Source organism: Desmodus rotundus, chromosome 3 (genome assembly GCF_022682495.2).
Source record: "Desmodus rotundus isolate HL8 chromosome 3, HLdesRot8A.1, whole genome shotgun sequence".
Taxonomy (NCBI): domain Eukaryota; kingdom Metazoa; phylum Chordata; class Mammalia; order Chiroptera; family Phyllostomidae; genus Desmodus; species Desmodus rotundus.
The window spans coordinates 3,084,362-3,098,300 of record NC_071389.1 but is presented as its reverse complement, the minus strand read 5'-3'; the positions used below and the strand labels follow the sequence as shown (position 1 = coordinate 3,098,300).

At 51.8% G+C, this 13,939-nt stretch overlaps 1 protein-coding gene across 1 annotated transcript; it reads right to left on the bottom strand.

Annotated features, from left to right (window-relative positions):
• Positions 1–458: 458 nt before the first annotated feature.
• On the bottom strand, positions 459–8,337 carry PHF13 (PHD finger protein 13). Its single transcript, XM_024554696.3, has 4 exons — positions 7,975–8,337; positions 5,629–5,730; positions 3,448–3,982; positions 459–3,011 (listed from the first exon to the last, which is right to left on the bottom strand). Exons 1-4 carry the CDS (start codon positions 8,011–8,013, stop codon positions 2,785–2,787), a joined length of 903 nt encoding a protein of 300 aa, XP_024410464.1. The 5' UTR covers positions 8,014–8,337; the 3' UTR covers positions 459–2,784.
• Positions 8,338–13,939: the final 5,602 nt, after the last annotated feature.

The following is a 13,939-nucleotide window of genomic DNA, read 5'->3' as shown; positions in this document are numbered from 1 at the left end:
AACTTGGCCAGTATTTTCAAAAGGTGCTGAGACGCAATTTTGGCAGCTGGAACTTGGCGGCCCCAGACTGGGGTGAGGCAGACACAGATGACAGAACAGGCCTTGGCACTGCGAACCCTAGGTGTAAAGGGGCTGAACGTGCACCCCCAGGAGACCCCAGACCTGCCTGCAGAACCTCAAAGGCTGCAGCTTTTACAAAGCAGGGTAACCATTCAGTGGGGTTTAAGCTCAATTTGATGAAGAAATTGTGAAAGCTATTCCTGTCTATTCATAGAAGGGTTTGCTTCTGGAGAATTTACTAGAAAAGTAGATTAAGGGCTGTGGGTGTTTTTCATCCTGCTGAATCAAACTCGGACTTGAACTTCCCAAGTGTTTCCTTGTAATCATGGTTTGGGTAGGTGGTGAGGGGAGAACAATTGTCCTTGGGTACAGAACACAAACACCTGAAGGTGGACATGAACCTCAAAGTAGCAATATCTTTATTTACAAAATATACAGTTTCACAGAAACAGCTTCGTTTTTACACATAAACTTTATAATTACACAGAACCACGTAAACGATGTTAAGTGTCTGGCCTGGCCAAAGCCAATGAGAGGGGCTTGCTTTTGGGGTGACCTCTTTCCCTCCCCTCACTCCATCAGCCACCAACCAGGAGCCCTAGATGGGCCATGCCTAATTTGCATAAAGCTGATTGCAGCTGCCAGCTCAATCAACACAAAACCGAGGTGTCTTGACTTCGTAGACACCACCCACAGGGATACAGCTGTTACAAGAACAGAAATGAAATGAAAAACAAAAACTGAGATGAGTGTCAAAGCCTTCCAGGAGTCACTGGGCATTGAACCTCCTAAGAGCACATCACATAGCAACTGCCGGCGCGGGCCGCTCACTGTAAAATCACACGTGCTCTTACACGCACTTTTAAAACTGTGGAGTTAAAAGAAAAGAAAGAAAAACACTTTGGAACTTTGGCTACTCTCATGGTGAAGACACTGGACAGGCAATGTCCTGGGGCAGATCTTTGGCAAATTCCTCCCCCAACTTCTGCACGGTCGCCCTAGTCAGAGCCAGAGTCAGCTGTCTGAGGGCAAGTGTGTCTCTGACCCAGCTTACTACTTCTTCCTACAGTACAACTTCTCTCCTGGGGGTCTCTGCTATAAACTGGGTTTCAGAAGCCACGTCTATTTTTGTGTTAATAAAAGCAACTGAATTAAAACACAAAAAAGGCAGTTGGCTGGTCAAGCATGAATGACACTAGGACAAAACACGGGCTCTGCTCAGCAAGTTACAGCTCAAGCCCCTGGTGCTTCAGTGAGAAGGTGGAGGGAGCCCACCTGCTGGCCTGCACAGGGAGTCCCATGGACAAGGCCCCGGCAGGGAGACTGGGCTCCATCCTGCTGTAAACATGACCAACTTGGGCATTCTTCCCTTTTCATGCTTCTACAACAAACAATGTTCATGAAAATACACCCATCCATTTAAAAAAAAAAATTCTGAAAACACGTATTAGAACTGCTAAAATGCTGTCAGTCTGGGACAAAGCTGAAGCCCTCCCCCTTAGAGCCCCAGAACCACCAGTGCCCCAGGGCTCACTGGGGACAGGTCTCTGGGACAGACTCCTAGGCTTCTCCAGAGCTGGGCCCTTGGGTCCCCCCAGTCCAGATGCAAGCAACTCTGCAGTTCAATGGCATGGAACTGGAGGCCAATGTTACTGTTATCACTCACCCACTCACTCACTCACCAAAAAGGCTTCGGGTCCTAACCTTGGCCTGTGGAACCAGCAGGCCAACCTGTACTAGGGGCACTAAGATCACCTGGGGAGAGGACCATCTCCCATTTTCCTTTACCCACTAAGCAGAGGAACACCATTCCCAAGTGACCACCTAACTTTTATGCTGCTACTGGAACAAGGTGAGGGGAAGAGATAAGGAAGGACCCTAAGTGCCCCCTTGCTTGAAAACACCTTGCCTGGGCCCCAGCAGGCTCCCACAGGCCAATGGAGAGAAAGGGCACCCAGGCAAAAACCTGCCAATACTTTTGGCTACATCGTGCAAAAAGACAGGATTTTTACATCGTGCAAAACAGGAAACTGAGTTATGAACATGGGCCACCTCAATCCCCCAAGCAACCCTCTTTCTACAGAGAGGCGGCCACACACTATCCTTTTTAATGAACAGAAGGAAACCTAGGGATCACTAGCTTGCCCACGCCCCCAGCTCCTCTAGGCGGGAGACAAGGAGTCCAGCAGGCAGCCCCTGGGGACAGAGGCAGCAACGAGGCAGTGGGGAGAGCGAGCCACTGAGGGAGGGGCAGCTTCGATGGCTGCCGTGCAGACATTTCCGGTGAAAGACGCACACTGAGAAAACTCCGCACGTATGGCTGTTCGTCAACAGGCCAGGGAAACATTTGTCCCCAGCACAGCGGAAGCAGGGAGTAACAGTTAGCACTTGTTCTAATCGGTGGGAGTTTGTTAACAATAGCAAGAATTCACAACTACCATGGACCCTCCTTTTCAACTGAACCAAACCCACTGCACTGGGTGCTGAGCCCACCTCCAGTGCAGAGAACACAGCTCTAGCAGCAGCTTTGGCCTACGAGGACTTTATTCAGTTACCGGCTATGTACAGATTATACCTCGGACAGCCTGTCCTTTTGCTTAGGCACCTGAATGGCAGGGGTCTGCCTGCACCAGAGCTGAGAGTTCTGTGCTCAACTAAGAAAGGGGCCAAAAAGCCCACCGTCCCTTCCAATTCTTCACCCACAGTCTCCTCCCTTGCCAGCAGTCAGTCCAGAAACAGCTTCCGGGAGCCCATTCGGGAACGGTTGGAACGGCGGATGTCGAACTTGGAGTCCCGGCACTTTTGGCAGACAAACACTTCCGGAACATTGGATTTCCGGATTTTGGCACAGGACAGGTGAATCCAAGTATGGCACTCATTACACTCTATCATCGGGCGTCCGGCAAATGGCTTCATGCAGAAGCAGGTGACGAGGTCCCACGAGTCATCGTCTGAAAGGAGAGAAACACATAAGGGAAAGAAAAAACACCACACGACCCCTCTGCACTGGGAACTCCTCTCCACCAGCAAAGCCGCTGACTCTCAATAACTGCACAGGTTTTCAACTTTCACTTCAGGGAGCTACTGCCCTCCCTCAAATCGTAGTTAAGTGCACGGGACACCAAAATCTGTGGTCCCGTGGCTCACCGTGGTATGTGTCCTCAGGGGCTACGCTGTTTTTACATTTTAAGGTCTGTCTTGGAAGCTCAGCCACCTCTGGCTGCGATCACCCCCATCCCCCAAACATGTCGGTATCCACCTTCGTGAACCCTTCTCCTTAGAGGCGGTGGGCACACTCTGAGGAAGGCACAGCTCCAAGACTCCTGCTTACAGTCACTCTCCTCCGTCCACCAGCCAGCGGCGTGGCCGCTCTCCCGCCCCACTCACCTGAGTCCACCATTATGTCCTCATCGTTGCCAGTGCTGTCCTCGTCACGGAACACCACCTGCTTTCCCTGCCGGACGATAGTCCGTTTGCCTTCAGTTTTTATTTCTTTGACCTGATCCGGTGACACGGCGGCACAGGACCCGCTAGAAGGAGTATCGGAGTCCCAGCCCGAGCAGGGATCGCCAGGGGCCTGGGGGAGATCCTGCAAGGCGGGACTCGTGGGGGTCTCCACATACGGATCAGCGGCTTCCAGCTTCAGCAAGCTGCCCATGTACCCCTCCTTCACAGGCACATCACTGTCCCTTCGCTTCCTCTTCTTCTTCTTCTTCAGCTTGTCGGTCTTCTTTCTGTCCAGCAGGAAGTTACTGGGCTTGGCCCGCTGAAGGAGGGTGGGCTGCAGGTGGCCGAAGCAGCGGTCAGAGACTGGCAAGGGCACTGCGGACGGGATATCGGTGAAGCTGGCGTCCCAGCCGTCGCTGTCAGTGGTGCCTGCCGTGCTGTTGGCGGGGCTCGGGCTGCTCCTCAAAGGGAGTTCCTGGAAGGGCAGAGGCAAAAGCGGCGGGTTCCCATTATTTCGCCCAGTCCCCGGCAACAAGAGCTGACCCCAAGCAGAGCTTCCCTGGCCAGGTCAGGCCTGCAGACATGCGCTCTCACAACCTAAGCCTCCCGGCTGTCGTCAGCATCACTCTTCAGGAACAGTGGCATCTGTACCTCAGTGTGACCTTCCAGATAGAATGTGAACCCACGAGAGGTGACCTCCTGCCCTGGCTGAACTCCCTGGAACCTGGCTGACGCTCAGTCACTCTGTGAAAGGAGTGAAGACGCACTTCTCTAACCCATTTATCCCTCTAACTGTAATATCTCCCTCCATTTGTCCTCCCACAGGATGGGTTTTTTAATTAAGTGAATTTAAATTAGTTTTGAGAATTTCCCAATACTTTCCTAAAAAACTAGAGATATCCCAAAATATTGCAAACATCAAAGCACACGATCATTGCCCTGGAGCAGCGAGTGCGCTGCACTCCGGCCCCTCCAGACCCCCGAGCCGACAACAGTCTGTGGGGCACAGAGCAGGCGTGACCCACCCAGCAGCAGTGCAGAGGCTAAGCCAATGCTGGGACACGGCCCCCTAGACACATCGGGCCATTTCTTTTTAGCCTCAGGCAGAGTGAACGAGGCCTCTGAAGCCTGAGGACCATGGAAGTGCTGCTGGTCTACGGTTCCGCCCACGTCTTGGGGGGCGGGGAGGACAACCCTGGAACTATGTGAGGTTTTGGCCACAGTCCCCGCAGACTGTCATGTCATGCGCACGGCAACCAGGAGGTTGCTCGCCAGACAGGTGGCCATCTGGCCAAACCCAAGCTCCACCACTCATTAGCCGGTGACCCAGGGCAAGGAGTTCTCTATCTGTGCCCATGTTCTCAGTTTTAAAATGGGGACAAACAGCCCTGGCTGGTGTGGCTCAGTGGATTGAGCGCCGGCCTGCAAACCAGAAGGTCACAGGTTCGATTCCCAGTCAGGGCACATGCCTGGGTTGTGGGCCAGGTCCCCAGTAGGGGGCACGTGAAAGGCAACTGCATATCGATTATTTCTCTCCCTCTCTCCCTTCCCCTTTATCTAAAAAATAAATAAAGTCTTAAATGGGGACAAACAGTATCACCTATCTCATCCCATTATAAGGGCCAAAAATGGTTGGCCATAAACAGCACTCAATAATTACTAGCCATTCACTGGCCACCGAGCACAGGCAGAACTGGGAACGCAGGCACTAATACTGCGGGAACTCTGTGTGGTGCCAGGTGGGTACTGGAAACATTGGGGCAACACTTTATAAAGCGTGTGACTGTCTAACCACTATGCTGTACACTGAAACTAGTAAGAAATCGTACTGAATATAAACTGTAATGGAGAAAGAAAAATTTTTAAAAAGCAGGCAGATCACAAATAGTTATTTTCAAGCAAACTTCCAAGTTTACTAATCATTTCTAGACAAGCCTTCATTTTATTTCCCACCAGAGTTTGAGGAACCATTTCCCAGGCTGGTCTAAGTTTCCAAAAAAGACTTCTGCCCAACTACCGTCTGAAGTCCTCCCGCACAAACCCTTCCAGACGGACTCCTTGTCGGACACCCCGGTTTCCCCGCCAGCAAGAAAGGGCTCACGAGTGCCGACGACTCATTACCTCCTTCGGATAAGGGATGTAGCCAGCATAGGCCAAGACAAAGGTGCAGAATTTGTTGAAATCCTCCACGGTCCTGCGCCTCTTGTAACCGGGGGAGTACTCCTGTCAGCAGACAAGAAAGGGGTGTGTTTGAAAGCAGACACTTGTAGGTGGAACCGCAAAAACAAACCAAGCAAGCTGGAGCTTACATTGCTGCCAGCCACACGAAACACACTGCGAGACTTACACACACTCAGAGCAAGATAAGGTGCGCGGGGTCAGAAACACCACTGCGCTCAGAAGGCCGAGCGTGGGGGTGTCATGGTGTCACACCAAGGATACTGGGAAACTGGTTAGGAGATAAAAGCTTGTGCAGAAGCCTATAGCACGCATGGGCTTTTTCTGGCATTATCTATTTGCTTCTATCAGCTCTAATAACTACTTTTTTTGCTACAGATTTTCCATTTTGAAAACAAAGTGCTGCTTCAGCTGTAACTGAACATTTAGTGATTTCAAAAGTCAACCGCTTCTTATCCTTTCCAGCCCCCCAGGCCCGACCACCGGGTCTCCACGGGAGGTGCTTCCTTCTGATCACTATACTGCTCCGACACCCAGAGGCCGACCACCCAAACGTTTCTCGACTGAGAGAATAAACTTGAAACATCCCCGCTAGTCGTATTTGCATGTTGAAGATAAAATACTAGCAGTTTTGGCTTGCCAGTTTCATCCCCATTCAACCTAGAAATACCCTCAACAAAAATGGACTTTCTCCTGAAAAGAAGAGCAGCTCAAGGAAAAAGAGCCTTTATTTGCTGCTGAACAAAACAACTGTACTTTATTCTGGTTTATTTGATTCGCATATCCACTGAGCTTTTCATCACCCACCCCAACCCCATCCTTAGGTGCTGAACTGACATTTACAGAGCCTAGGGACCCAGTGCCTCGTTAAGGAGAAGTGGTGGGGGTGGTGATTGGGGGTGGACTCCTGAGCCCACCCCACCCCAGGACAGGGCCCAGAAAGCCGCGCTGCACAACGGTGCTGCCTGCAGGCTTCCTTCCAAGGGCGCCACTTCGTATTTTTTCAACTTGACTCCTGCGAACCACCTTCTCCCCCCACCCCTCGGCCGCCGACCCCGAGAGGCGCGCAGGTTAGCGGAGCTAAGGCTCAGCGCGGGACCCAGCGCAGTAAGCCAAAAGATCCTGCCTCCCCCCACACCGGGAACCACTGACCGCCCTCCCTCCCGCAGCGGTAGGAGGGCAGCAGCCCTTGGCCCTCAAACTCTGGGGAAGAACAACTCTTTCGGTGGAGAACGTGCAGAAGTGGGTCAGGGGCTGGGAGGCCAAGTCGCAAGCGGCAGCGCCCTCGGGCGCGGGGCGGGGGACGTGCACCGCCCCCACCCCGTCCGCCCCGCCCGCCCGCCCGCCCGCCCCACCGACTTTAGGAAAAGCAGATGGCGGTTCGGCCCCCTCCCACCCTCCCGCGGAAGCCGCCCCCCACCGACTCTCGGCCCCGGAAGGTGCGGGGCCCATCCCGCTGGGGAGGGGGCGCGAGAAGCCGACAGGATAGGGGTCCGGGGCTGGTAGGGCCTGCGAACCCCCAAGGCGTCAGCTTGGCGGGAGATACCCGCCACAGCCTCCCGCGGCCCGACCCGCATCCCGGACCCGGGGACTCGAGCGGGGAGAGGGGACCGCGTCAGGGGCGCCAACCGGGAGAACCGAGAGCCGATCCCCGGAAGGAGGAATGGGAGGCGGGGCGAGCAGAACCCGCGGGCGGGGGGCGGGGGCCCCGGAGGGGGATGCGAGCGCTCGGAGAGGTGGGGGGGGAGACTCGGCTCGAGCCCCTGCTGTGGTGAGAACCCCAAAAGACAAGGCTCCCCCGAGCCGGAGGAGCGGGGGCCGCGCGGGAGTCAGGGGGCGGGGCGCGGGCCACTGGGCCTGGGGATTAGGGAAGCGGCGGGGGCGCGCCGAGCAGAGCCTACGTCCGAGGGGGACCGCGAACCCTCCGGGAGGGGGGCGGGGGGATTCTCGGGGCAGGGAGAGCGCGGGGCGGCGGCCCACGGTCCGAGTCCCCGGGGAAGGGGTGAGTGAGGCAGGCGGGGCGGAGCCGGGAGCAAGGACAGGTCCCGAGGCTACCGAGGCCCGGGAGGGGTCGGCGCTGACGCCGGTGGAAGAGACGCCGAAGCAGGGGCCGGCAAGGAGGACCGGGCGCGGGCCCCAGTGGGGGGCGGGGTTGGGCACGGACGGGGGAGCGACGACGAAAAGCTGGGGGAGGGGAGGGCGGAGCTCGGGTAGCGGGGGTCCGGCTCCGGGGAACGAAAGAGCGGGGTGGGGGTGGTCGGGGGCAAGCCGAGAGCAGCTCTCACTCACCTCAGGGTGAAAGGCGGCGGCGCAGGAGTCGGAGTCCATGTTCAGGGTGGGGGGCGGCGGCTGTGGGAGTGCAGGGGCTGGAATGCAGGCACCGAACCGTGGGGTCTCTCGGGGCCGGGGGCTCCGGCGGCCGCGTAGGACCGGGGCGGACCGGGGAGGGGTCGCCCAGGCTGGAGGTGATGGGGGGCTCGGCGCGACGCGTCGCGTCCAGAACTCTGTGCTCCCGGGCCAGCGACTCCACGGCCGAGCAGAGTTAGCGATGCAGCTCCCGCCGCGGGAGAGGCGGGAGAGTCACTGCGGGGGGCGGCGGCGGCGACGGCGAGCGGGAACCCGACCGGCTCCCCGACCCGACGCCCAGTTCGGCTCGTGTCTCAGGAGGGAGGGCGGGAGATCCGCGAGGCCTGTCGGGAAATGTAGTCTGAGGGGGACGGGAAGCCGATAGGGAGGGGGCGTGGCGCGGGGGCGGGCGCTTGGCATTGTGGGAGTTGCGGTCCCGGGCTCGCCGCTGCGGTACACAAAGAGCGTCTTGAGGACTCCAACCCCCATAGAGCACCGCGGCGACTGCGGAGGCTGGTCTCCGGACTGGAGACCGCCGGAGCGGGGGCTGTGCGGGGGCTCGCGCTGGCTCGGAGGTGGGGGAGGGGAGGTGCGAGCGGTAGCGCTTCGGTCTCTGCGGGGGTGGGGTGGGCCAGGGTCCCTTGGGCGGGTGGGGGTGGGGCCGACGGCCTTGTAGCCGAGCGTGGAGAGAGCCAGGTTCTTTTTATCCTTGCGGACTAAGGGTTCGTTCCCCTTTGTGGGGTCGGGGTCCCCGCAGCCGGGCGAGAGTGGGGGCAGTGGCGCTGACGTCGAGGCCACCCCCGGACTTGGCTTCCGGCGGGGGGAGCGAACTTTCTTTCGCGGCTGTGGGTATTCTGCCCGGGTCCTCCTTGCCCTGGGGATCCGAGACCGCGGGACCGAGACTCTTGGTATCTGTAAGGTCCACTCTGATGTGTCAGGTTACCGCATCTGAACGTCTCTCCCGGCGTTATCAAGGTTTTAGAAGATGTTTGCTTAAATTCGCTTTTCTTCCCTCTTCGCCTAACCTTGGGACCGTCCCTGTTTTCTCACTTTATTTCCTGGGTGTAGTTCTCACACGATTATAGCAGTGAGGCCAAAACGTGATCGAGATATTGGGAATTGTCATGGACTTTGTGTATTGATACTTAATTGAGGAGTTTGCAGTGTTGAGGTGCTGCTCCGCAGCGTGTGTTACAACTTCGTGTTGGAGGGTGATTTGACTCTGAACACCTAGTTGAAGATTAGCTGCTCTGATCGAATTGCCAGGAAGAGGCCTGGCATTCTTTAACATTTTTGAAAGAAAAAGTCTATATGCAAAATGCACATGACTCAACCGCATATTCTGTACCTTCGCAGACAAAAACTGTTTGAAGAGGAGTAACATAACGTTTTAAATTCAAATCATAAAGGAAACTCTGATATACTGAATCGAAGTGATGGTGGGAAGAACCCCTGAAAGATAAGATTATTTCCAAGGGGGTGAAGGCTACTTGGGTAAAGAGCTGTTGCTCTTTAGGTGGTTCAGGGACTGGGTTTATCTTAGAAATACAGGGTCCGACAGAAGTAACGCCTACTTAAGTGTGGTTGGTCGGGTAATAACGTGGGTGTAATAATTTATAGTTTTAATTTGAACATTTCACCTACAATGTCATGTGGTGTGCTTCAGTGTGATATTGTTATGTTACAGAATTACATGCTTAGGATTTCGTAATAAAAAAGGGGGCGTTATTTGTGCTGGACCCCTGCACTTTTCTGAGCCTCAATTTTCTAAGCTGTGAAAGTTTTAGCGTAGTACCAGCCTCAATAAATGGTAGTTTACTGTTGTTATTTTTTAATGTTATTTCAGCAATATCTTCGCGGATTGGAAGACTCCCCAGCTACGATAACACACTGAAAGTGCTTTAAGAAGCTAGGAAGATAAAAATAGACATTGGACTTGGTGTGTGGAAACTTCATTAACAACTTCTTAATAGCGTGGTCGTATTCGGGTGATTTAGCCAGATTTGACTGTTCCCTGACCACTGAGGCCGGCACAGGGCCCTGAGTACAGCCCGTGGCTCGCCTGAGTCAGAAAGGGACAAAAAAGACATTGTCCTGTTGGTGGCTTAAAGGTATAAATATCACAGAATAGTCATGAGAGGTGGAATCCGAAGGAAGGAAAATGGAATTTTTTAACTGATCATCATCACTCCCTATGGTATGATTTTTCACAATACGCACTTTAACACCCACCCTCCATTAAGGAGCTGAAATACTGGTCCTGGCCAGGTGACTCAGTTGGTTAGAGTATTGTCCCCGATACACCAAGGCTGAGGGTTCGATCCCTGATCAGGACACAGACAAGATTCAACCGGTGAACGCATACGTAAGTGGGACAGCAAATTGAGGTTTCTCTTTCTGCCTCTCTCCCTGCCTACTCTGTCTCTGAAATCAATCAATAGAAATTTTACCAAAAAAAAGAAACTTCATCATCATAATGGACTGGATAACAGGAAAAAACCCCTAGGATTCCGGGACGACTCAGGCACACTAGGAGGACAACCCCAGACTTGGACTGTTGTGTGCCAGTGGTCACTCCTGCTTGACGGACGTCCAGTAGGTATTTCCTTTATGTTTTTATTTCCTGATTGGAGACAGAGAAACATCGGTCCTTTGCCCTACCTTCAGACGCATCCACTGGCAGATTCCTGTATGTGCCCTGACTGGGGATGGAACCCACAACCTTGGCATAACCAGGGCTAATAGCCATTTTGGAAGAAGTTCTGGGCAGACTGTAGCTCTTAGTACACAGACGTGACCAAGACTACCGGCTTGTCTCCCTGCCTGACACTCTCAGAACAGCAATTTTCAACCCTTTTCTCTCTTTTTAAAGATTTTATTTATTTTTAGAAAGGGGAAGGGAGGGAGGAGAGGGAGAGAAACAATGTGTGGTTGCCTGTCATGCACCTCTGACTGGGGACCAGGCCTGCAACCCAGGCATGTACCCTGACTGGGCATCGAACCAGCGACCCTTTGGTTGGCAGGCTGGGGCTCAATCCACTGCACCACCACCAGGGCATAATTTTCAACCTTTTTTATCTCATGACACACACAAACTAATTACTAAAATTCTGTGACACCAAAAAACTATTTTTCCCAATGAGAAAAAAAAAAGTACAATTTGATTCATTCATATGGGATGACCCTGATGTTGGCTGGTGTCTCTCTTTCTAAAGGAAAGCAGGTTGGTGATCCTGACTCAATAGTCACGTACCACGTTTTAAAAATTCTTGCCGTGTGTCACTTGAAAACCGCTTCTCTAGTGAATAGAAGACTCCACGGAAGAGGACCTTCTTTGTCGCTCCTTCCTTTGATTTCCCTTAGAAATTTCGCCCTTTGGAGCAAGTGTAGCATTAATACTTACCGTCTATTCCCTAGTCTCAGAAAAGGACTATCAGTAAGAATTGCCTGAAACCCAATCGTGATGTGTAGCTGTGAGGTACTAAAGCTGGCTTTCTCCGTATGATAGTTTTAGGTGTCTTCAGTATGTTGTTTATTTCTCAGGTGTGCTGCAGTGCTCCTGGGCTCCAGGGACCAAATCTAGAACTTCATGATTAGTGCAAGAACACTAGCCACGGTAGCCAGATTACTGGTGTTGATGATTTTTCGTTTTCAGCTTTAAAAAATAAATTACACCTGCTGCTGAATGCTAATTCTCGGGTGGCTATAATGATTATAGCTACTTAGGAAAGAGGAAGGAAAAAGCCAACATTAGCACAGGTTGTGACAAGTTTAAAAATACTAAGAATACCATGGTTTCCCAGTAAGTAACTTGAGAATGTAGTTATTTTAATTGAGTTACCAAATATAGCCTCACCTTCCCAATCTCTCTGGCAAGGCTACATTTGTGGGGGAGCTTTCAAGAAGGTGTCTGCCTCCCACTTGAACTCCGTGCTTGAGTGTGGGTATGAACATAACCAAGGGTTTATTTCTTTTCTGAAGTTATTTTCTAGTGTTTCACCTTTTTGTTCAGTGTATTTGTGGGGGTTTTGCCTTCCCTCAGTTTTCTGTCAGTCTCACTTCCATTTTGACTGGAAGAGGAAAAAAAAGAAAACTTCAAAATACTATTTCAACTTTTAGTGCCCTAACTCCCGTATTAATGTGCGTTTGTGGACAATTCACTAATAAATACCTTCTACATTATGTACTGGGAACATTTCATAGAGTGAGGGAGGTAACCTGTGCGTAGAAGAGCCGAGTGCATTTCTCGAGCGGTGGCCCCTACAGGAAAACTGTGAGGGTTGGCAGCACCGAGTGCCGGGCAGGCCACACGTTGTCACTTGCACTGCCCTTTACAGACAGTACTCTCTGTCCACCGAGTGCACTAATAGAAAACTCCTTAAAGAAAAAGGCTCATGTACAACAGGCGCATTACAATCCACACCTTAGGCGGCCCGGAGTCAGAAGAAGAAAGCGCAGTCTCTGCGGCTGAATGCTCAGGTGTGTGGTCCCACATGTTCTCAGAGGAAAAGGAAAAAAGCAAAACAGCAGCTTTTAAAATTGTCTCAGTCACCTCTTGTCCTATCTGCCTTCGATCATGATTTAAATATCGAAATTTAGTTTGAATTTTTAAAGATTAAAAGGTACCATTTCTTTGTTAAATTACACTATCATACAGAAGTTATTTAGGCAAAGGTGATTTTCATGATTTTAGAAAGGGTAAACTGATAAAACTTTCATGGCTGAAGTTTAAATACATTTTCCCACCAACTACTGCTTGTGTCCATTATTTTTCAATAAAACTGGAAAAAACAAAACCATTGCTTGTTCGGGGAGAATCGACGTCTTCCTCACTGAACAACAGCATCTCCCCCAGGCCGGGGGCTAGGTGGTGTCTGAGAACTAAACCCCCTCGACTACCACTGTTTGTTGACTGCCTGTCACATTGTCATAATGCGATGAATGGGTTTCTCAGGTTCCCATTTTGAACTCAGGAGATTGATAAGAGAAAAAAAAAGAAACTAAATATGGTGCCTGGGTAGGTAGGTTATTCACAATGCCAAACAGCTGGTAGATCTAAATCTGTTCTTTTTCTGACCATATTCATTTATGGACACTCACTCTCTCTCTCTCTCTCTCTCTCTCTCTCTCTCTCTCTCTCTCTCTCTCTCTCTCACACACACACACACACACACACACACACACACACACACACACACACACACACACACACGGTTTCCAGTGCTGGCCTCTTAGGTGCAAGATGTTAATCATACGGCTTTTTCCCCAATAACTGAATATTTTAATTTTATTTTGAACTTGCACTATTTGTTTAATACACAGTTTATATGTTTGGTACATTAAGAGAAAATTGAGGCAAGCAGAAAGAAGCCCAAACACCTGGAGGAAATGTCGCCTTCACAATTTTTCTGTTAGCATGTGAACACATAAATGGGTCATGTTATGGGTAATCAGATTTTTCACTTGATTCCACAGCATGAACATCTTTCCATTTCGATAAATAGCTACATTATTCTTAACGGCTTCCCAGGAAGATTCAAACATGATTTGCTGAAATAAGCCCTTGTTAGGGATACACAAAACTGGAATCAGTTCTTAGCTATAGAAACATTATTGACTTCTGGAAGATTTAACGAATGCAAGGTGGGTGAGTTCTGACCTGAGGGGCTGTATAGCACGTTTCCCTGCAAACGTCCCACTTCCTGGCTACCCAGACTTTTCTTGTCACAAAGCCTGTGCAGCTAAGCTATTGGCCAGGCTCCTGCACCCAGGAATGCTGCTGCTGCTGCTGCTGCTGCAAAGAGCTGTGTGAACAGTCCATCTATGGGCAACAGGCGGCCCGCCTGGTACCTGACTGTTTTCTTACTCAGGCCTGTGCTTCCCATGCTGAAATTTAGACCAGATACAT